The sequence below is a fragment of the Aulostomus chinensis genome, chromosome 3 (assembly GCF_037954235.1).
Source record: "Aulostomus chinensis isolate RoL2024-O1b breed Wild chromosome 3, RoL_Achi_v1.0, whole genome shotgun sequence".
Lineage (NCBI taxonomy): Eukaryota > Metazoa > Chordata > Actinopteri > Syngnathiformes > Aulostomidae > Aulostomus > Aulostomus chinensis.
Window position 1 is genome coordinate 5,183,692 of NC_141322.1, and position 24,958 is coordinate 5,208,649.

Genomic DNA, 24,958 nt, shown 5'->3' on the forward strand with positions numbered 1-24,958 from the left:
CATTCTTGGTTACAGATATTCAGATATATTTCAAAGAACACAAATTCAACAAACTAGAAATGTTTTCATTTGATGGATTAATCAAGAAGTAATCTTGCACAAAAGCAGCCTGTTGTGGCCCACAGTAAGAATCACTTGTTCATATGATGGCACCGCTCCTGCTTCAGACACCCGTAATGCACACGACAATCTGACTTTGACTCGATGGAAAGGTTGATGAGAGCTTCAAGGGGAAGATAGAGAGAAGTAACCAGCATTTCTGTACTTGCAGGTTCACTTTGAGGATTGTACCCTTAAAGATGCATTATTTACTACAAAAGCACAATATTGGTCTTCAAGAGGCCGGCAGTGCACTCTGAACCAATAGAAAATCTATCGAGTAAACTAAGGGGTACCCAAATTCCCCCCCTTCTGCAAAGTAAAGGGCCATTGCAAAAGTGCCTGTGTGTAATGTTTAAGGCCCATATCCTAGCCATGAGACCATCATGGTTATTGAGACTAACTGTAGCAGTGGCTCTAATGCTTCGTGGCACTGCACTCGTTGTGATGGTATGAAACAGGGGGTTGTAGTGGAGGACCCAAAAGCTTAAATCGGAGGCGGGTTGAAGGTGTAATAGAAAAGGATTTATTAAACAAGGTGGAAACTTTAAGGTGAATGGTTGTGAGGAGGGCCGGCGTGGTGTGGGCTCGTGGAGGCACTGCGAAGAGAGAAGAAAAGCAGAGAGCCGATGAACAAGTGGGCAACAGCAACGTAAATACTTTAATGGCCTAGGCCAGAATACTCCAAGAAGGAGATCAAGCTTGCTTAGCGTAATTTGTAAGAAGCTCCTTAGGAGGGCCAACAAACCACAGAAGACGTGGAATCCACTGGCAAGGGTGAAGCCTCCACGAGCCGGTTTTGTAGGTAGGTGATTAAGTGATTCCTCTCAGGTGTGCAGCTACCGGAGCCACGCCCACTCCTCATGCAGCAGAGGGAGCAGGAAGGCAGGGAGTTAATTGGGGAGGAATCCCCACACTCGTCTTTAAAATGCTGGAAAATCATCTCAAGCCCCTTAATCTGCGCTTGGAAAATGTCTGAATTTGAGCTCAAGAGTAGCTGTGTCATGAAATATCTTTTAATAGACTTATATCCAACATTGAGGTACATGTTCCCTCCAAGATACGTATGGTCAGCAGACAACAGGTTTACCTGTGTTGTATAAAAATGCATGATCAGCTGCCAATCACCAAGCAGCCATGGTAGACAAGAGTGAGAACAGTTATTTCCTCACACTTCTGCAGTTCACATTCTCTGCATTTCTGAATTATTTCTTTGAAGATGACAGTTTGATTTGATTCATACTCGTGTCAGATACATGGACATACGGATCTGAGACTTGAAGCAACACAAGACCTTAACAGACCTGATCGTGAGGGTGTCAGATCCATCAATATGCTGGGAAGCGAGGATTCTGATTTGTTTACAGGCATACGCCTCTACAATGACCACACACGATGCCACTAGACACACCCATCATTATGAGCTCTTCAGAATCAGTCTAATCAGTGAAAATTGTATTTTATTGTTCTTGGAGTGGAACACATTCAGATACTTCTCATTAACTTGTTTTACAAGGTGAAATGGGTGAAACTCTCATGAAAGAAAACAACTCAGTCTGCAAAAATAATGCCAGAGCTAATATGCTTACTCATTTAGAAATATTGCGCATGTCCATAAATGACTCAGATTAATTCAAACATTATTGTCCAGGGCTTTACAATAGGAATACACAATAAACCAAACAATAAAACACAACATAAAGCCCTAATAAATCCTCACTATAAATCCCAACATTTACCATCTGTTGATAAAACTGAATAGGGAGTTTCTAGTTGAGCGTTTTGCAGTAAAAATCTACTTATCACTGCAAAATACAAAGTTCTCATCCAAGCATTAAATGGGACCTCATTTCATGTGCAAATGAAGCAATCTAACTGCAGTGCAGATAAATGAGTCCCTGCTTCTTTTATTCTTTTAACTGCTCCCAAAGACTTTGGGATTTAGAATTGAAATTTCTCTGCTTTTGAAAAAAAAAAAAAAAGAAGAAAAACATGCGTCCCTGTATGACTTTTCAAGACCCACTTTCTCCAAAAAGCAGCACTCTTCAACAGTTACATAGAATCAAGATAACAGCACCCCACTTTATTTAGTGCTTATTAGGCTTCCAGCAGAGGCTGATTGATGTAGAATTATTCTGCATTATTTCCCCTCATCATTTTTGCCATGCATGAAAGTGCAATGGCCTCTCTCAAAAGTCCAAGGGAGTAATTTATGTGGTTAGTTGACCCTTTGGTACACTGTGTTGTGTTTGTAACAGGTGTTGATGGCTGTTTAGGTGTAGACGCTGCTCCTCCTGCCACTGTTTCCTGTGATGCTCACTGTGACTCCATGAGATCGATGCCTTTGTTTCACCGGGTCTCTGTTCCTGTTCTTGTTTATTGACTAACTCCTAACTTTACTCATTTCCTAGCTGTATTTGATAGATTGCTCCTGCCTGTGAACTTTCATACTTGTAGCCTCTGCGGTCATCAGAGGCGTGCCCGGTGTGTGAGTAGTATCAAGGACCCCCAGGTTAGGTTGACCTCTGTGTGAGGGACCCCAGAGATGGGGTAAAGCCCTAGCAGGTGGACCATAGGTTTGGAGAAGTGCTGTGGTTGCCATTCCAATGAGCCTGGCTCTCTGGCACTGCTGTCAGTAGGAGTGTGTCGTACCCTTAGACCCAGACTCAAGACCAGGTTGGGGTATCAACCCTCTGCCTTCACTTATCACAGTCATTGTTGGGGATTAGAATAACCAATTTCATCACAAAATTTCTCATATTGATTCTTCGGAAGATACATTTGTCTGCCACAAAAAGATTTCATTTTGTTCGGATTCGGTTGCCTGCGATCAATATGAGACAGTATAATATGGCCATTAAGACAATCTGTTACATTTACATCCACACACAACAAAAGTAACTGAAATAACTTTTGACAATTCTACTTCTGCATGAGGTATATTTGGGCTGAATGGGTGAGAGAGAGAGAGGAGTCATGGGAATTTCAAATTGCACGTGAACTTTAATCACAGTGATAAAATTTACATCCATGTTTTGACATTGCATCAATGCAACTGGATTATTGATCATTAAATCAATGTAGATCAATGTGTCATCCCTCCCCTAATTGATATGAGTGCTTATGGTGGCGGTTGAGTGGTGGAGTTACAGCAGCTATTCTTTGTTCTGTGTGTATCTTTTCTAGAATACAGTACATTTTGGAATTTGGCTTATTATTGTACACATGTTGGTGTAGGAACCAGCCCATTACAACATTTATCAGGACAAAACTAGCACCCATAGCGCTGTTGCAGGCCTGACAGATGGAACCTTTGCCATAGAAGAAGCTTTTGTCAATACATCAATAATGTTCTGACCTGGTAACAAGAAAAAGCATAGCACACAATGTGGATTATGAATTTAAAGACTGGGGCCTTGGGTCTCTCTAGTCTCTTCAACTTTGTTGTGCTTCTTTGCCCTTTATTGAGCAAACCTCTTTCTGATGATGTATGTTCTAAATAAATCTTCATCTGAGCCAGAGGGGATGGAACCACTTCAGATTGAAGTACAGAAGTCAGAGGGAGACCTTTCTTGCTTTGTAACCTTTTGATTGTTTATTGCTTAATACTGATGATTAGCGCCTCACCTTTTTACAGTCTATGGTGTTTCTGTTGAATTTCTGAATCTTCATGTGTTTTTGCTGCTTTAGTTTTTCAGTGAATATTGGATTTGTTTTTTGGTTTTCAAACTCTTTTCCACAGAATCAATTTCTTGTAGTTTTGTTTTTTTTGTTCAGTTTGTGTGAAGTCAATCACCAGGATAGTTGGGTCAAGCAATGCCTTGTTTAGGATTTCACAGCATTTTGTGCAGAACTTCATTGTTTAAGCCAGTGGTTGGCATCCTCTGTATGCATGCCCCAGCCTCCAAGAATCAGTTTTGACACACATATTCACTTAGAGTAGACCCTTGGAATTGATGCAGTTGAGTCTGTCTTGTTGCGGAGTTTTCAGTTGTTTTATGAGGTCATCGCAGGACTCTGAGGGTGCTGTTAAAGAGGAAGTACTTGGACATAGGAGTGCTCCTTATTTATTTCTTGGTAAATCCATGGAGGGGCCTAGCTTGTTTCTTCTCTGTTCTGCTTTCCAATATACTGTCATTATTATCAAGTGATCATGTGGTCCAGAATAAATCAACAATCTCACACAAGTGCGATGTGTGACACAGTTTAGTGGACATACTTTCACTCACAATAGCCTGTACGATTCACACATCTTACAATTGGATATTGAGGACACTCGGATTATCAAAATGATGTCTGACTAAAATAACAATGTCATTCTAAGCACTGCAGATGCAGCGCACCAACAGCAGGCTACCTGAATGTACTGTGACCAAACCATCTGAACTCATTGAGGGCTAACAGTTACTCACTTTATAACGTAGCTACAATAGAAACCCAGAGTGATGGCAGGGACTACAGTCCTAGAATCTTAATTTTCGAGCAGTTTATAATTGAGTTTTGTAAAATTTAAGATATCCAGACTGTTGATTTGGAAACATTCTCAGATGTTCGAGTCCTGTTTGCAGCATGCTTCAAAACATTAAGCTAGCTGTGCCGCGCTGTGAAGTCTGGCTTAGGACCCAAAGACTCAAACACACCGGATCTGTCCACGGCGCACTGGTCACTGCAGTCGATAAAGATTGTAATCAGTTGAAGGAGCCACCCCCTGACCTCGTCAGTTGTCACATCAGTTGCAAAATGCATTAGGAAGTTTGCATCTTGTATGATGCATCTCTGTTCTTTCACAGCAGATCTTGTTTCTTTCCTCATCATGCGGGATGAACACATAGTGCGCATCTCCATTGTGTATCAAGCGCCAGGTGAATGAAACACGGAGTTATAAACAGAAAGTGAAGAGTATGTTTCCCTCCCTCGGGTTGCTCTCTCAGGTCAGTAGAAGCAATAGTTCTATGCTTAACTAATTTGATGAACATGTAAAAGTGAAAGTGTAACATCAGTGCTCAGCTGTGGTGTTCGGTGCAACTCTTGCCTTCGGGCACTATGTGGTGCTGGGATGGAAACTGGACGGATTTCTGACCCAACAGATTGCTTATGAAATTATACATTGTCTTGAAACTCACTTGAAATGACATTCACTGATATTGCGCTACGTTCAAATACAGGAAAAATACCAAATAAAGTAACGCAGTAAAAATATTTGCGTGATCCAGACACAGCTTCCATCTGTAAAACATTTGAAGTATGAGGTTTATTTTTGTAAATTATCCCACTCAGAGTAAAAGGATGCGTGAGTATGCTGGAGAGCAGGTGGTTTTAGGGTTAGCTCTGGGCCTCCCTTGCCACAAAGCCTGATGATGCTTCCCTCACTCTTTTATTTACTTTTACCACTGGATGCCTGTGGGATTGTTATTTTTTTTATCCCAGAGAAACTCAATAATTATAGACAAGCTAAGATAGCAAGGTAATATAGCTGCTTATATTTTATATATTTATATTTTAAAATATATGTTCTTCAAAGGCATTTATACAGTTTTGACTCAGGAAAAAAATTTTGCTTAACTACTGTATCTCTGAACTCTGTCTCTCTTCAATCAAATCATATGAATTCAGGCAGTTGTATGTGATAATGATTTTGAAGAAATAATGTAATATTTGCTCACTTCCATTCACTGAGCCTCCCCCTGACACTGGTTTGAACTTTGAAAATGTTTTTAGCTTCTTTACAGCATGCTTACCTTGTGGTGAGATTGACACATCAGTAACACAGCTGCACCACAGCTCCACCTTCTTGTTGAAATATTGTCTCCTCTGGTTGCAAAATCAAGATAGCATTGGCTAAAGTGGCAAACCATCTCTAGTTGCTCTGTTGCATTTATGAGGAAGTAGCTGCTTGAGGAGGTTTTAATCTACACTACTGCAGGTGTTGCCAATCAGCTAAAATCTGAAATCATCGAATCTCAACCTTGAAAATGTCTCTGGAGTTTCACTAATTAGCCTCTATGGAGTCTCCAATAACAACCCACAGTTTTTCTAAATGGATGAATTTTGCTCACTTAGCATGAAACAAGTTCAGTTGTCCTTACATGACTGCTGAATGGCTTAATGTTCGCAGAAAACTCCTTAGCTTATTTTAAATCTAATTTTGTCAGGGAACTTTACAGTCAAACTCAAAGTGACTTTGAATCTTGAAAAATTTAATCACAAAGGTTACAAAAGGCTTCTGATCAGCACACATTTGTAAATCACTATAGGCAGCAGATATCAGTGTCTGTCTCTGTCTCTCTCACACACACACACACACACACACACTTACACGGTCCTTGGATTTGTCCCAATATGTAACTTTGTGCTAAGTGTGTGTGCTTTTCTCTCTCTGTGCAATTAAATTTTAAGACTTGAGTGAGTAATGGAGGAAACTGCCGGGCGATTAGATGAGCAGATATCCGTTTCAACACCTCGCAGGGAGCTTAAAATATTCCTGGGATGATGGCAGCCCCACACTGCTCCTGTTCATGTTAAACTTTACAAGCCCTGCCCCACCAGAGTGGCTGCTCCCACAGATGGCATATAAAGGGACACAAATGCCCCCATGCTCTGCACAAACTACCACGGTAGCACCTCATCTCCCCCTTTGTCAAGCTTGTTTGCTTGCAAGTGACACTGAATACATGAGTCCGGTGTGTTTAGATGTGCCCTGTGTTTGCACCAAGTGTGTGTTGGATTGCTCAGAGCTCTAATTTAGATGCAAGCGTTTTGAAAACACCTGTCCCATCATACTCCATAACCCCGACATAGCCCCCCTCCTCCTTATCAGCATCAACACAACCTCCAAGCCTTCTTCCTTCATCTTTGCTCTGTCACACAGATTTGATGGAGCTGAAAATACATTTGTGAACTGTGTCTGGGAAGTAGCAGGCGACGGGGCTTGTCAGTATGTGTGTGTGTGTGTGTGTGGGGGGGGGTATTTTGGAGCGGTGATCATCCTGTTGATGATGAAGATGGTGCATCTTGGCCTGTTTTTGTTGCCATCTGGGCTCAGTGACCCATCCCTCCTATCTTACACGCTCCCTTAACCTGCATTTCTACTCCTATCACCCTCTTCGCTTGCTTTTATTTAAAAACATGGTTAGAATTTGAAAGTCAGTGAAGGGTCTTCAGCAGGGGGGTCTGGACACAACACCCCAGGACTAGTGTTGTAAACTAATATAGTAGGAATGAGACCAAAAAAACAAGTTACCACCTGTCGTCCCCCTTTTTTGGTTGAAAGTCTGATGAAGGGGTCAGGGCAAAATTTAAAAAGAAACTAGAATTCTTATGAAGAGTCAGTTTGGTATAACTGTTTAGATTCAGATTAAGTTTATTTATTTCTGGTTTAGACTTGGCCTAACCCCAAATGACATCTGTTATGAGCTTCTTTTAAGCATGTTTAGGGTCGTTTTAACCTTAACCATGCAGGCATTACTGTAACATTACAACAAAAAAGCACTTAAATGAAACACCAAGGCAAGACACAGGTTTTTTTTTTTATACCTAAACCCCACAAAGAAAGTGTTTTAAAGGACATGTACCAAAAAGTGTTTTGTCACCAATTCCAAACATAAAAATCCTGATAATTTTTTTGATGTTATGCCATCAACCTTGATTCAGGAAGGTGTTTTTAGCCAACAACTGATTAACTCTACATCCCAAACATCAGACGGAGTTAGAATCTAGCTGGGAGTAAAATGGAACATTGTCCCATAAAGTCCCAGATATTTGTGTTTCCTCAGGAGTTGATGCAGTTCAGTCCTGAGTTAATGGAAACACAGTTACAATAAACGATTTTGTTGCTTTTGATGTTGAGATGAATGTAACCCAATAACATTTCCCTCTCTGTCGGCATCAGGCCAAACTTGCTAATTACAAAAAAATATTAAAAACATAATAAGCAGATGAAATTACTCAGCAAATGTATTCTCCCAGAGGACGGCCTGTCCTTCCTCATTTACTCTGGTTTAAATGTTTGGAATTACTTGCATGGCTGGTGGATAGCGAAGTCATCAATGTCCTTTTAACATTCAGTGATGCTTTCCAGGCCAGGTTTTAGTCTACGACTTTTAGTCTTGTTACTTTAACCAGGTTGAACATGTATTGTCAGATAGCTTTGCCAAGGAAATAGCTTCAAGTTCCTCTGAAATTCAGCTCATCAAATGTTTGGTAGGGTCCAAGTCTGATGATTCAAACAAAACTGAAACTGAGAGAATGCTGCCAAATTTTAGACCTGAACTTGAATAAAGTATCCTGACAGATGGTTTGTTTCACAGAATCATCCGAGAAGTCACCCACTGTTAACAAAAGGGCAGCTACTTTAGAAACAGACTTTGCATGAACCATCTGTCTATTACCAGCTATCACCAGTGAACAATCAGATCCACGGAATGGTGTAGAAGCCAAAGTGATGTGATGGAAGAGTGAAAATGTATTTTCCATTAGGAGAGGTCTTTAGCAGCATTCTTTGCTCTTCTGACAATGATGAAATACTCTAAAGTTTTTACTCAAGATGTGGCACCATCTACACTTTTGTCTGGAGGAACTTCCAAAAACACGCTCTTATCCTTAACCTTGCCCTGGTTGGAAGATACTCTGACAAAACAATATTGATGCAAAAGTCACAGTTCAGAAACATCCCTTTCTTACTGAAAATAATAAGCATTTGAGAATAGGGTTGATATACAACATTATAGGGAGATTAAAAACATGAAGTATAGTACATTAACGGTTATTTATTATCATCATTATAACCACAAATGTCATTACTGGCAGTGTTTCCACTTCAAAACCATCATTAGCTCAACTAAATGATTTCAACAGGGATGACTCAGATACTTGAAATTATTCTACTGTTTTCTTGATGGTAACACCCAAAGATGACAAGATAGGACAAGATAGTCACCTGCCTGTTTCTAAAAGTCTGCCTCATTCTGTCAAACCTCAACAATAAGAGACAAAATGATCTTCTGGAGGGTGGCACAGTGGTGCAGTGGTCAGCACTGTCGCCTCACAGCAAGAAGGTTCCGGGTTTGAGTCCCGGCTCGGGCAGGGGATCTTATTTTGTGGAGTCTGCATGTTCTCCCTGTTCCTGTGTGGGTTCTCTCCGGTACTCCAGCTTCCTCCCACAGTCCAAAGACATCAAGAGGGGACCAGGTTAATCCAGACTCAAAATTGACCGTAGGTATGAATGTGAGTGTGAATGGTTGTCTGTCTCTATGTGTTGGTCCTGCCATGGACTGGTGATCTGTCCAGGGTGAACCACGCCTCTCACCTGAAGGCTGCTGGGATAGGCTCCACCCCCCTGCGACCCTTAACAGGATAAGAGGTAGAACATGGGTGGTTGGATCAATGGGTGGTTTTCTGTCAATTTCTTGCAGTGATCTCAGCAGAGAGGAGTGCTGAGCTGCTGCTGGGACATACCTGTGCCGCTCTTTGTGGAAACTAAATCACTGACTAGAACGGCCGCAATTAGCTCTGGTGACTGTGGGGCAAAAGTTTTGCAATGAAAACAATTTTTTTTTTTTTTTTTAAGTGGGACTTAAAAGGGCCAGGAAAGAAGTATTGTGGACTACCACAACCTTCATGGCTTCCTGCGGTTCAACTCTCTTCAGCTTTTCAGCATCTCTGTCTTTTCTCTCAGACTTTTGAATAATTGTTCCCTGCATGATTAAAAAAAATCGAATGTCCCAGAACAATAATTCAAATGCTCCCTTTCACCTCCACTGTTCAGAAAGTAAACAGAATTCCCATGTGCATTTGCGTACCTTCGAGTTACAGAGGTGTCCCTGATTATCACGTAACACACAACTTGTAACATCGCAATTTCTTCTGCTATGTATGTGCTATATATATATATATATATATATATATATATATATATATATATACACATATATATATATATATATCAATGATCTGCACTATAATAACACAACTGGGGTCAAATAACACAACTCCTATACTGTGACCACTCTATTTTCCAAGCTTTCTCCATCACTGAGGGGAAATTAACATCCCCTCTAAGGTGGTGGCTCAAGGTCAGCTATAATTGAACATTTAGACTGTGAATGTCTTTGTCAGATAACTTTAATTGTTTTGTCTGAAATGACCGTTTCTGGGCGAACTGCGTTGCTCTACCCAAAAGTGTAATTTAAAAAGTAAACAGAGCCTCTTGCTCTGAGCCTCCATTATCATCACATTAAAAGTCATATTATGTCCTCCCTACAGAGCACATGGTGGTTCATCTTTGTGGTTATTGTTTTTTGAAGCTCACATTGTTAGGCAGTGAATAATTCTACAGTGTCAACATTGAGGCTTTTAGAAGGCATGTGGTTGTGTTGATTATTTTGTGCGCACCATCCAACAGCAAGGGAGGTATAATTATTTGTGTTCAGTGCAATTATGTCTGTCAATAGGAGGACATTGAACAAGGCAGACACAATGCAAATGAAATCAATTGCATAAACCTAAAGGCTGTGAAACAGCAGCGCTTGGGTTGGCTCCAGAAGTGAGGTCACCATAGTTTGCAGTGAAAATAAAAAGACTTGTATAGATCCTGTTGTATTGATTAGAACACTTTGTCCTGCCCTCCTTCAAACAGAAAAAGAGACTTTCTTGGAGCCATTTGTGCTGAAGGACTTGCTGCCATCCTCGCTTGGGAGCTACTACCGCTACACAGGCTCCCTAACCACTCCGCCCTGCAGTAAGGTGGTGGAGTGGATCATCTTCAGCAGACCTATCTACGTCTCCTACAAACAGGTGAGGCACACACCTCGCTTAACATCCAGAAACGAACTACTGATGTCACTCTTCCTCAGTAGTTACACTCAAATGTCATTCCTTATTATTTTTCATATTCACAATTATTCAAAGCTTGTATGCTCAACTTTTGCCTTTTACTGATATTCACTAGGTTCAGTGTTCATGCAGGCCTATTCACACAATGGTGACTTCCCAGTAGAATCATAAAACATTTGGAATTGCAAACAACTGATGGCACTTCTTCTGGCTACACTTAATTGAGGGATATAGAAAAGGCCAGCCTTGCCTGCCTTAGTTGTGGTACCAGACTTTCATATTATCATGTGTCTCCAGGTAAATGTCAATTGTTAAATTATAATCCAGTTGAACCTTTTTTGTTATTTTCAGTTTTTTTGAGGGAAAACCAATAACTCTTTTCAAAACGCTTGTGGTGCTCAGTGGTTTGCTTACCAAATGTAACCCATTGTAATAGGACAGTGGTTCTCAAAACTTTAACCAACTTTTATAACCAAGTACAACCTCAGAAAAATGTAAACACACCAAGTATCAACAAACAGTGTTAAAAAAAAGGAAAAACAGTACAAACATTCTTCGTCAAAGGTCCACGCTGGCTTGGCAAAAGTCAAGGTGGGGCCGCACATCAGCCATTTAGAAGGAAACATAAGACACACCTGCTGGGATGCATTCATGCATATGAACTGCTTTTCAACTGTTATGTGTCAGTCTGGCAAACTCTGACACAACAATACATATTCAGATTGGTAACAAATGGCGCTTTTCATTGTAACCTCAAACAATGATGAAATCCTGGATTATGTCATCAGTACGTGAAGGTAAGAAACTGGGCTGTGCCTTTGACGTCAGTGTTCTCATCAAGCATTATGGGAGAATTATGTGGAGTTGGCAGACAGATGGAACCTCTGTTGGAACCACCTTCAGTATCAGTACACACTCAACACACACCCGAAGCTCACACAAGCTCCTTCACAAAGGATTAAGTGGGTCTTCTTTCAGCAGATTGCAGTGCAGGCAGGGGGACACGGCGCTTAGCACTGCTGGAACGTGCATGCGGTTGCTATTAAACCAAGATGCGCTAGGAAGTTTTATGATCACCCACATCAGAATGCGTTTTACTGTCAATCTGAGGAAAGCGCTGGCTCTGCTTATTCTGGAAAGAAGAAGCATGTGTTCATCCTCATGATGATCTCTTCCAGGGTTAATTCTGGCGCAACACCACCAGGATCATCTTTTCCGCCATCATTGTTGTGATATGTGATTCCCTTCTGCCAGATTAGCTGCTACTGAGCTACTGGTGTAACACAGGTTTGGATGGTGGACCTGGCACAGTGCAAAGCAGTTTGTCTGTGCTTGGTCGAAAGGTGCCATCTGATGTCCTGGTTTCATGAATTCGCTGCTGAGAACTTCACCATAAACACACCCTGGGGCCTTGGCTCTTCCTCAGTCCAGCTGAATCCAGACTGGAGATAACTGAGTCATATCACCTAACTGTCCTGCATTGTCCGTTGCTAACATTAGCAGGAGCAGGTGCCGTAGATGCTTCATCTGCATGCTCTGCCTACACACACAGGACTAAACGTACCAGAAATACCATTCAGTTTACATATTATCATTAAAAACTTTTTACTACTTTGATAGTATTCTTTGTTTTTCAAGGTTATGGATGTTTCATTTTCAAAACGAAATTCTGGGATTCGTCTGCATACTCCGGCGTCCTCCCTCAGTCCAAAGACATCAAGAGGGGACCAGGTTAATCCAGACTCTAAATTGTCCGTTGGCGTGGCTGTGAGAGCCAATGGTTGTCTGTCTATATGTGTTGGTCCTACCATGGACTGGTGACCTGTCCAGGGGGAAGACTGCTGGGATAGGCTCCACCCCCACCACCCTTAACAGGATAAGTGGTAGAAAATGGATGGATGGATTCTACCAATTGAGGGAGTTTACAGTTTGAGAATCAATGGAATAGGCTAAAAGGAGATGGGAGACATTTTCTATTATTTGTAATAAGATATAAAAGAAATACAACAACAACAAAAAAACAACTATCAGCCATTAAGAGAACAGTTCTGTTCAAGGTTGAGGTCAGGTGGAATTTCAGTGCTTCTCTGGTGGCTAAAATTTGTTGCCATGATTACAAATGCATTTAGGTATCAAGCTGATCTGTCATATGATGGAACTTGTTTTGAAAGTTTACCCTGAGACTTTATACTTATTTCTCTGATGAATTATCAGAAGACAAACAAAATCAAGGTTACCAGTGACTGTTTTGATTCCTGCATGTCATAGACACTAAATTGGTGCAGCTTTGCTTTTGAAATTCCAATGCATCCCATGACATTATTGACGCTCAAAGCTGACTGTGGCAGAACAAAAAAAAATCATAATTAACAAAAATTAGGGTCTGAGCACTGAACAATGCGAGTCTGCTATTTTCGAGTGAATTTTGAATTCTTTTGAGTTTTGGCCATTTCATTTCATGGTCATTTTTGGTAATACCTTAACAAACTGCTCCGAGGGGCTTAAACTGACTCGCTTCAATGTTACGCAGTGTTAAGTAGACCCTGGCTGATGTTAGAATGCAAAGCTTTTGAGATTTTGCCAAATGATTCAGTCGTGGCAGGACATGGGATCTTCCTCAAACTTCACATTTGATAAACATCCAGCCTTGAAGACATCTGCCAGCCAATATTGACTCACAGTCATAGGGCCACCTGCTGCCAGTAGGAAATTACATGTTTTACACTGTCATGTCATGCACTGATCCTGCTGATTGTATCCAACTCAAATTTGGTTTTGTTTAACGGCACATGCTGGTGCGGCGGCCACTGCTGGTGTTTCACCATGAAGCTGTTGTAACTTGAATTAGTTTCATATCTGCATTGTACTTTACACACATGTCATGCCTCATGAAATTATATATACTTTATAGGTCTAGTATACAGTTGTGCAAAAGAAGCTTCAACAGTATTCCCCTAGAAATTTTTGAATAATTCTCACTGGTTGTGTTTTTGACCTGCATGCACAAAATTTGGTAGGCACAGGAACTATAAAAAGACCTGCAAAAAAGTATGAAAAATGTCCTGATTTACATCAAAATTGCAGTATGCTGTATTCACCTTATGTCAAGTAACATAATGTATGGTCAGTGTATGTTCTCAAGCGGCGGCACACTGGTGCAGTGGTTAGCACTGTCGCCTCACAGCAATAAGGTATGAAGATATGTGTTAGCCCTTTGATGGACTGGCGACCTGTCAAGAGTGAACCCCGCCTCTCACCTGAGGGCAGCTGAGATAGGCTCCAGCCCCCCCGCGACCCTTAACAGGATAAGCGGTGGAAAATGGATGGATGTATTTTGAAGGGCTCAGGTGGGAACTTTTTCAGAATTGATTGATTTTATTCTTAATGACTCACATTTTATTGATGAAAATGCAGCAGAAGACAAATTCCCTTCCACTGAGCGAAAAGGAAAATGGAGGAACGCCCTCCAGTCAAACTTTATAATATAAGGCCTGTGTCAGAGAGCCGTGTGTAACTGGCAGAAAACTTAACTCCAAATTCATTATGATCCCATTAGCAAGAGAGTTCACATAATTACAATTTAGAGCTGACAAAAGCAAGACAATCATTCCTGTCTCAGATCATTAACTCTGGATGATAATGCATCCACACTGTCCTTGTGGATAAACTCGTCAATCCATGAGTACAAACACCTCCGAAATTCCATTCTGCAGAGTCATTTAATGACTTGCCATCTTTTTCAAACGAAGAAAACTGCACAATCACAAGTCTTTGTGCTCAAGTCCAGTCAAGTCTCTTATGATGGTAATGTGATGATGGTAATGTGTTAGTACGTGGTCACATTCATTCATGTCCCGTGCGCAGCCAGAGCATGATGCACCTGCTCCTGCTAATGTCAGCAACACAAGATAGTAAGGAGCCAGACACTCGGGTATGTTCTCTGATAGGCAGCCGGCCTGCCATTCAATCAGATTTGTGTCACACACACACACACACACACACACACACACACACACAAAGTTGAGAAGTGCAGATTACTGCAGCTGCCTCCGCTTCTGTTTGGAAAGTAACTATAATAAGTAGAGTGCTGTAGGTCAACAGACCCGGTGCTTAGACACGGCTGAATGAAGCTTTGCTTTTTTCTATCTATCAGGTCACATCTCAGGTTGCAGATTAATAGAAAAATAAACCGAAGGCTTTTCTTAATAAAGCAGGAAGCACTGTATCATCTCCAGGTCCATGGTCACACTGTCAGTTCATTAAAATATTGTTAAACAAAACCCAACCATCATCTGGCCTGCAAATAAATAAAACCACCCCCTTTCATGCCTGTCACACACACACACCCAAACACACACACAAACACACACACTCGTTATTGCATTTCTTTTTTAACTTAAGGATTTTTAGATATTCAGGAGTGACATTTGTCTGACAGTGACACTGAACCAGCAGTCAGCTGCTCTGAATTATGACTCAGTCAGCATCAAGTCAGTGGCAGTAGAAGCTTCATCTTACACTGTTCCATAAATAGTTAATTTAGTCTTCATATCAAAAACATCTAAATCTTAATCGGAGGCTTTTAAAATCATTTGTGACGAATGTGAATAATTCGTCATTTTAATGACCTCTGATCAATCTCTATTAATTTCTTGACACCAATATCCAAAAAAAACACAATTTCATGTCAAGTCATGACCAAATCCCCACCCCCTCCAAATACAGATAATTATCTATTGGAGAAAATGTGATGCACTGAAGCATGCCAGGTCAATGATTTAAACATGTACTACACCAGTAGCTCACTAGCAGGTGGTCTGGCAAGAGAGAATGGTAGATCACAAAAAGGATGATGGAGGAAACCATGATCGTGGTGGTGTTCACCGTGAAATAACCCTGGAAGTGTCCTCATGAAGCAGTCGCTTCCAGTCTGTACTGAGTCCGTACAGAGCCTGTACTGAGCCTGTACTGAGTCTATACTGAGTCTGTACTGAGTCTGTACTGAGCCTGTACTGAGTCTGTACTGAGCCTGTACAGAGTCTGTACTGAGCCTGTACTGAGCCTATACTGAGCCTGTACTGAATCTATACTGAGCCTATACTGAGTCTGTACTGAGCCTGTACTGAGCTTATACTGAGCCTGTACTGAGCCTATACTGAGCCTGTACTGAGTCTGTACTGAGCCTGTACTGAGCCTCTACTGAGCCTGTACTGAGCCTGTACTGAGTCTATACTGAGCCTGTACTGAGCCTGTACTGAGTCGATACTGAGCCTGTACTGATTCTGTACTGAGTCTGTCTGTCAGTCTGGTTTTGGTGACTGCTTCGCTCCTAAATTCTTTACTTTGATCATAATAGTGGTGTTTGGGGTGCTTTACTTTTTCTGATGAGGTACTTGGTTAAATAGGTTTCAGAGCCACCGGTGTAAAGAATTCAAAGCATGTAATGCATTAACATCCTCCTTCAGGGAGTAGTAACATTGATGCAGTATGAAAAAACACACCATCAAATTTCTTTTAAAGTTGATATTTGTATTTTTTTCTGAAACTTGTAACATACTTATGTTGGACAGTGACTGACCTGTTGGGAAGTGTTTGAGGTGCCTCCAGAAGTTTTTGGTCATTGATCCTGCATCCTTTATTTTCATGCCACAAACTTAACACTTTGCAGTCCATTTGTTTAGAGACTGAGTGAAGTCGTCGTATCGTTTGGATGTGACAACAGCTGCAGCAGATGTGCTTGCTGTGGTGCACTACAGCGTGCAGTCAGTTCATAATCAGGTCTGTGGGGGGCAGATAGCGCATGGATAATGACGCATGTACAATAAGAAAGAAATGAGATTCAGCGTGACAGACTGACCTTTTTACTGCACAAAAGAAAAAAAGTAAGATTGTTCATGAGTCCCAAACCTCAAGTTCCGTTCGAGTCTGAAGTCTTTTGAGGTCGAGTCGTAACTAAAGTTGCAAGTCACTGTGTGGTCGAGTGCAACTTGAGTCCAAGCTGCAAGTGCAACTTCACATATCTGGTTAAAACTAATCTGAATACATCTGCATACCTTTGGCTTATGTGCCATTTATTAGTAAAATGATTGAAAAGGTTACCTTTGAAAACTGAATTGGGAAAAAGAACTGCCTTACCCAGTCTGGCTTAAGGCCCCATCAGAGTACTCAGACAGCTTGAAGTAGGTTCTGAAAAACATAATCTGAGTTATTGGATAGTACAGCTGCATCATATGGCAACATATTAATAGAAATTAGGAATGTAACAATATCAAAATCGATATCAAAATCTCATAACAGTACCATACCTCAGTATCACTATCCTATCCATCTTTGGGAATCTTTTCAGAGTAATGATTTGCTGAGGGGCTCCTCATATCACTTGTGTTGCCCACCAGGTCACCACAGTCTTCCACCATCTGCATGTAGTTTTTGGCTTGTCTGTCACCTCTAATGTGTTAAATCCAGAACATGTGGATGCATCAGTGCATCTTTCCATTCGTATTTGGGACTACTAGCATTTTAATTAAAATCAAACATAATCAAGCTGCCATCAGCTTATAGTCTGCTGAAATGCGGATCAACCTGCCGAAAGACCAAAGACTTGGGATAATGCTAACTGCATTTTATCCAAGCTTGTTTGAAATGTCCTTTTAATTGTATGAGGGTTTCCTCTACATTCTTATGGTAGCCACCCATCTGCACTCATAAAACACTTTAGGTTGGTATGAAATATGCTAGACAAATGAATTTGCTTGCCTTGCCTAGCTGTGTTCCTCCTTCCACAGTCCAGAGAACACTTGGCAGACTTGTACTCTAATGAGACCGAATGAGTTTGCTTTGGAGCAGCAGTGAAGCGAGCCAAATGTGGATGGAGTATTGGCTTGAAGTTGGAAGAGTGGGTCAGAGTATAGCAGGCAGTGGCGAGATATTACATTGACTGATGAGATGGAGAAAGAGTGATGAAGTAGGAAGGAGAGACAGAAAGCTGAAGAGAGAGAGACGACTGTATTTAACCAGGCCTATTACAACTAGCTAAATACTATGAGTGTATTGCATATGATTGGGAATAAGCAGAACATGTGTCTTGTCTATACCTTTAGCAATACAATTACATATGAAACATGCTCTGACTGGAAAATGTGTCACGAATCCAGAAAACTCAATGACACCCTTGGATAAATGGAACCAGAGTTTGAGAAAAAGCTGACAGAATTTAAAACAACCTGTGCAACAAGCCTGCTATGAATCTACCTTTTATATTGTTCAGCGTTGGCAGGACTGGGATTGCATTCTGTCATATCATAGGCCTTAGCGGGCGCGTTTTACCAGCCTTTCACACCTACAGAGTACACCTGTGTAATAGCTTTTACACTTCCATTTAAATTCATTGGATTGAAAGTATTTGGAACTTTAATTCCACAGTAATTCAGTCCCTACATCAGCATATGTGTCGCAGTTTAATAACCAGTTAATGTACCAAATACACTATATTTAGCCATGATGGCCTCTATGTCATGACCAGGCTTGGATACAGGACACAGGTGCAGATTTCAGGGGTTTCAATGAAAGCTTTATTGAAGGTTCCCAGGTGACTCCAAGTTGGAGAACAGAATATAGGCTATGAACTTACCTCATAAGATTACCCCTCTTTCATACGGAAAGAGACGTGGCCATGAAAAATATAATACAAACAAAGCACTCCACTAAAAGGAGGAACAAACATAACAGGCTATGAAAGGTTAATCGATGAATGAAAATCACTCCAGCTACAAAAGAAACAATTTGAAATAAGCATAAAAAAACTCTCCTAGATAACTGGAGGCACTAAGTTATGTAAAGATGAGGAAACAAAAGGCTGTGAAAACCTTAACTAAAGACTGGTCCAAGGTAGAAAAACTTAAAACCAAAAATCTCTCACTTAGAGGAAAGAAACCTCAAAGTACCAATCAAGGCTGGGGTGAACACAAGAGGACAAAACACACTGGCACAACACAAAGGGAGACGCAGGCTGCGTCCGAATTGCCAAGTGGCAACCTACGTCCTCCTGCTACGACCTACCACTACAGCCTACTTCTACAACCTAAACACGGCGGCACCATTCAGACACCCTAGAAGATTGGTCGTGAAGCACGACTTCTGCTGGCAATTACAGATACCGCAATTAGGTAGACAGCACCAACGAAAGCCCCACCTGCTGGCCTGGCTGTCGTACTGCACTCCACTCTGAGTGCACCCTTCATTCATTCTCTATGATTAAGCGCATTAACGCACCTGTAAAGGTGTGTTCACACCGTGTCGTGTTTGGTGTGAACACACCTTTAGTCATCAACAATGACTATAAATGTTTGTGTTGCATAAGAATGGGAGATTGTTGATGGCGCAAACTTGGCTTGCGCGTCCACAAGTTTTTAGGGGACGAAGAAGAAGTCCGTGGTGCATTGTGGGCCATAGGTTGCTCCGTACGATGCACCTGAACCGACCTACAATGTGGGCGTGTTTAGGCTGGAATTTAGGTTCCGAAGTAGGTCGCTACTCGCGGCAGTTGTGGTTTCGGACAGCCTACGACCTACTCTGCGACCTACGATCCGACCTACTTGGCAATTCGGACGCAGCGGCAGACAATATATAAACACAAGGCTATGGGGCACAGGTGGAAACCCTTAGCAATCAGATCAAGACTCATGAGGAAAGGCAAGTGACCTGAAATGAAAGGAGAGTTACTTTTCAAAATAAAACAGGAAATGACAAGACATGGAGACAGGACAAAAACCCAACTTGACTTCACTGCGGTGTGACACGCTACAATTTGCCATATAGAGCAACAAATACTAGGAATGCACCGATTGCCCAGCCAGGGACTGGAATATGCTGGTTTTCGGCATGACAGGCGATCGACCGGTCAGTGTCACGTTTCAGATTACTAACCTAACAATGTGTCCCTTTGCAGAGCAGAGCAGATTGAGCCAGATAGGAAATCTCTGCATGAATGGCATAGTATATGCTGTAAATTTTCAAAATAAAACACCATGTGCAGGCTCCTGATCACTATACCACTGTGAGAAATTAGGACATGAAATTTGCAATTTGTAAAACATATGAGGCTAAAATAAACTGCAGCGGAGGAACGATGAACAACAAACCTTATCAGACACTTACAACTCCATCATCCCAGTTTGGGGAAGCTAACTACGCGAGAGCAGCTAATGGTAGGAGGCAGAGCTTGGACCGAGAACTAAATGGCAGCCTCTCTTGTCTTTCGCTGGCTGATGCATTCAACATGTTTTTGTTCCATAAGTAAAAGACATATCAGACACAACTGGATATACAGCTACTCATTTTCAGGAAAATTTTATTGTTATCTCCTTCCAGGAAAGCACTTTATGTATTTATTTATTTTAAGTTTTTTTACGTAAGAAAAGATCCAGTAACCTAGTGCAATTTGGGGGAAAATGTTAAGTGTAATATTTTCTGTAATTATGAAAATAAAAGTTTCCGTTGAAGAAAAGTTTACTTCTATGGTTTTAAAGTATGTCAAGTGTGTCAATTTTTAGAAAGAAAATCGGATTTGCCAAAAGTCAGTGTCAGCAGATCACACCAACAAAACAATTGGAAATTGGAATGGCCAAGAAAAATGCCATCAATGTGTCAGAGGTGAATTTTGATCAATTTCTTTCAGTCCACGTGAAATGGCTAAATGATTCATCTTCATATTCATTTTACAACGGTTCATATCTCTTAAGGCATTATGCAAATTTTGATGAAAATAAGTGCCGTATTTTAGTTCCAGAAATACTGGGTATCAGGATACAGTGTGGATTGTGCAATCTAGAATTCCTATTTTCAGCAGTTAGGAAGAAAATTTCTGGACAGATCATGTTCGTGTCCACCAGTTCAGATGGACTGGAAGAATTTCAGTAGGTATTTTTTCATACATCAAGAATAATTTTATTGGCTGTGATTTTCAAATAGATTATGTTTTCTTTGAATGTACAAATAATAAGAAAAAATACATTGTGTGTGATTTGTTTGTGTTATTTGTAATGGAAAGGACAGATATTATAAATGCAGTTCTGTGGGTTTATACAATTGGAAGCACTGTGTAGTAATTAAACTATGATTAAACAACCCTTATCAAATACCTCATGTTCAAAAGCAAACAGTTTTCTATACCTGTCTTATAATTTCCAGAGCCCTGTTACCTCCATTCCAACACACACTTCAAGATAACATCCATAATAGCATCACAGTCATAAATACAGTTACACATATTTTCATCTGTGTGTAAAGCACCATAAATCTGCAGGAGAAAACTAATAACCCAAGCTGATCAATCAAAGTTCTGGCAGCTTCTCCCATCAGCCTCAGTATAACGAAGGAGGCTCTGTGTCCATAACTCAGAAGGCACAGCTAAGAACAGAAAGAAGAGGACCTCTGCTCCCTTCGTTAGTGTTGAAGACAATGACCTTTGTTTTGGGGCAGATTATCCAGAACCTGGGTGTTTGCTTGAAAAACTAAACTCTGGGAACAGTACTCTGCATGATGGATGCCACAGATTATATTAAAGCTACAGCTCTACGTATTCATATCATAACAAATAAGTCCATGTCATACAAAGGCCAACATGTGACCCAGTTTCATTTCATTGTGTTGTTTAATCCAACTTTGACATCATGTGGGACGATTTCTCAGTGGACTGTATTTCACTTAACGATTGCAGAAGATGAAATAGACACACATTTTTAAAACGGCACATGGGAAATGATGCAAAAACCAACAGAATATGAAACAGGGTGATTAATCAACAGGGAAACAAGTGATGGGGCCATCAGCCATCCTTCCTGTTCTCTGGCTGTTGATTCCTGACCATTAGCCAGTCTTTCTCGACAAGCTTGAAAGCTCCTTTTGAAGTACTTTTGTTTCCCCTCTCTTTTTTCTTTGCTGTGCAACTCTACAGAGACAACATCATGGAGAAAGATAAAAGAAGGAGGTTGGAAAGAGAATTAACACGGAGGGTGACTCCAGTTTGCCTCTCTCTGCCTCTTCGTATTTGATTCCTCTCCTCTCATTCTGATAGTCTTTTGTTTTTGATGATAGTTGAAGTGGGTCAGCTGGAGTGACAGCCGTTGCTTTGGGCCTGCTTTTAGAGTGGATCGATGCTGCACTCTTACACAACACCCCACCGAAAATCTTTTCAAACAGGCACTTGTATTAATGCACATGTCCCGTGTGCGTGTGCGTATAAAGCTGTTTGGATGAGTCTCCTGGTTGCAATTCTCAGTGGGATTTGAGAGTTTTTTAGGATTTCCCAAACTGGGATTGCACGCAAGCATGCCCACATTTTGAGGAAGAAGTAAAATGCAACTTAACGGGTTTCTTTTGCTTTCGGAGGTCTTTCAAAAGATGTTCATTGTGTTCTGGAGCTGTAAATACCTTTCAACACAAACACAGATTTTATAATTGAATCTTGTCAGTCCTTTAAACATCCATGTAGTAATTTTAATGTCTCAGTTTCATAAAACTGTATTTTATTTATATAACACTAATCTAGTCAACAGACCACACAAAGTGCTTCAGAAACATCCCGTTTACACACTCACTGACACAGTTCACTGTAGTTTATCCTCCTTGATGACACTTTGACATTGAACAGGAACCCTCTGAATTCTTGAATGCCTCTCTACTACCTATTATACGATGCCCTGTCACAAAGTAATTACTCGGTATCTCTTTTTTCAGGCCATGGTTTGTTATGATTTAACATAAGACTGACCAGTGCAGTTCATCAGTCCATGCTAATTCTCAGTCTGTCTTCATGTTTCTCCGGTCCTGGCCGTAACCCTTGGAACACACAGGGTGCGGTCACGATTTGGCACGTCTCAGGAGAGCTAATTTTGTCCCGCTACACCGCCTTGGTTTGTGCTTCAGGACAGCTGTGTCCCAGCTATGAGTTATGAGGGGATTTGAAGACGGTTGTTCAGTGTTGTCCTGGTGTGAACATTTTCACAGACATGATCAACTGTTTTGCATGGACCAAATTGATTTTTGGAACTACAGGATCATTTAACGGTGACATATTTTGATGGCGGAAAAAACACACACAACAAGGCTCTGTTGCTCTTGTTTCTGACACAATGAGATGCTCATTTTTGAAGTGAATCCGCTTTAATTATTTCGTATGCCTGAAGGAGTGTGTTGTCACGTGTAGAGGAAAAGAGAGGACAGCTGCCACGCGACTCCCATGGTCGCCGTATAACCTACAGCTGATTTCATTAGAGGCTGTCAGCAGTGATGCGCCGTGTGTATTTCTGTCAGGAAACGTGCTCACTTAACAAGGCGTCTCCAAACCGATGATTTTCGTCAAGAAAACTAATGAACTCACATTCATTAAAAGATACGTAGTCAACACTGCTGTATTACATTCTAGATGTATTAAACAATTCTAATTATACTTGAAAATATGTTTTGCAAGCACATGCACAAAATGCGATGCCTGTTAACTTAACCAGCAATGTGTGAACGTGTATGAACAACCAGCAAGCACACCAGGGACATGCTGATCCAGTACGCAGTATTGACAGCAGCCTGATAATGGAAAAAGTCCCTGCATTGGATATTTGAAAAAAGATATATTAATATAATTCAGTACAGGCGATATTGAGTTATATCCACTATTACACACTGGAATTACATTTCTTTTGTTATTCTAAGTACTCAGATCCAAACTTTGGTACAAAGTTGCACTTTAAATGTCATTTTGAATGTTTGAATGGTGCTGAAAAATCAAATGCTGCTTCAAATTCTGTATGTGGAAAAAGCAGCAGTGTTGCATAACTGAGTGATGCTGTGGGCTGTGTGTTTCATCCTTTAGGGGAGTAGAATATGCATCTCTCAGCTGGAGTGTGATGATTTTAGATGGTTAGGTTAAGCAAAGTGCAACCCTACAAGTGTGTTGGAGCTGCTTCGTTTTTTTTAAGAGCGAAAAAGATTGTAGCTTAAAAATAAACATTCCACAAGCACACACAAGGTGATTGGCCACACACACAACTGGACAATCATCTCCTCCTTTCTTCATGTGTTGCCCTGCAGATGAATCAAATGTCAGAATAAGTGGTTGCTGTTTCATCTGAAGAGTTTGGGAAGCCAAATTTGAGAATTTGTGTATCATACACGAGCGACCCAAAAAAACTGGTGTAGATGCTTTTCATGACCAATTCATGCTGATGTGACATAAAGTTCATCATCCTTCTTAGTACACAAGAGTCTGCAGACCCTCAGCACGCACCAGAGGGAAAGTTCTCCATTGAGCATGCGCTAGTATACTTCTTGATCCCACACCGCTTTCAAGTTAGTGGCTCATGCAGCTCTCAGTAGTTTGCCAACAGGAAGAACAATTTTACTGCTGTAGCTGGTGCTTTTCATCTTAATTCACACATTCTTTTTTGCAGGTCTTGTTCAACTAAAAACAAAAAAATGACTTTCTACATCACTACACTTTTTTCACGTTTCATAGTGGTTGACAAACAAGGTTATGGTGCACTACTGTCCCTGACTCAAGGGCAGCGTGAAGGTAACTGCATCTGCTACTGAGATCCCACAGAATGCAATGCGGTTCATATGAAGAAGCCCTTAACCAAATGGTGAGGAGATAGGGTTTGTTTCTAGTGTGATGAAGAAAAGGTTTTTCAATCATCGACCCTGAATATTGATGTCTAAGATTAGTCTCTTGCTTTTGTTACCAAGATATCTAACTCAACTTTTCATCCGCAAATGACCGGATAGCATGACAAGCAGAGGTCTATGCAGAGTTGTACTTTACAGTACAAGCCTGCAGCTGCCTAATCCTGTGGGGATTCTGATCAGTCTCCTGCCCACAAAACTGATTTTGAAATCTTCCAAATCCCATATTGAAATATCTTTTGATGCAAATACATGCAGTTCCAGACAGGGACTGAAAACAAGCCTTATTGAATGCCTCTAAAAGTAAAGAAAAAAAAATCTGCTTTAGCTTGAGGCAGTGGTAACCAAAAGT

The 24,958-nt window shown here is 40.9% G+C and overlaps 1 protein-coding gene across 3 annotated transcripts in view; it reads left to right on the forward strand.

The window, feature by feature from the left end:
* The window catches only part of LOC147267412 (receptor-type tyrosine-protein phosphatase gamma-like), a 508,446-nt gene that overhangs the window by 387,834 nt on the left and 95,654 nt on the right, over positions 1 to 24,958 (forward strand). For all 3 annotated transcript variants that reach the window (XM_086198300.1, XM_086198303.1, XM_086198302.1), the window contains exon 7: positions 10,733 to 10,890. In XM_086198300.1, the coding sequence (XP_086054426.1) occupies positions 10,733 to 10,890 (158 nt within the window). The remainder of the gene's footprint in view (positions 1 to 10,732; positions 10,891 to 24,958) is intronic.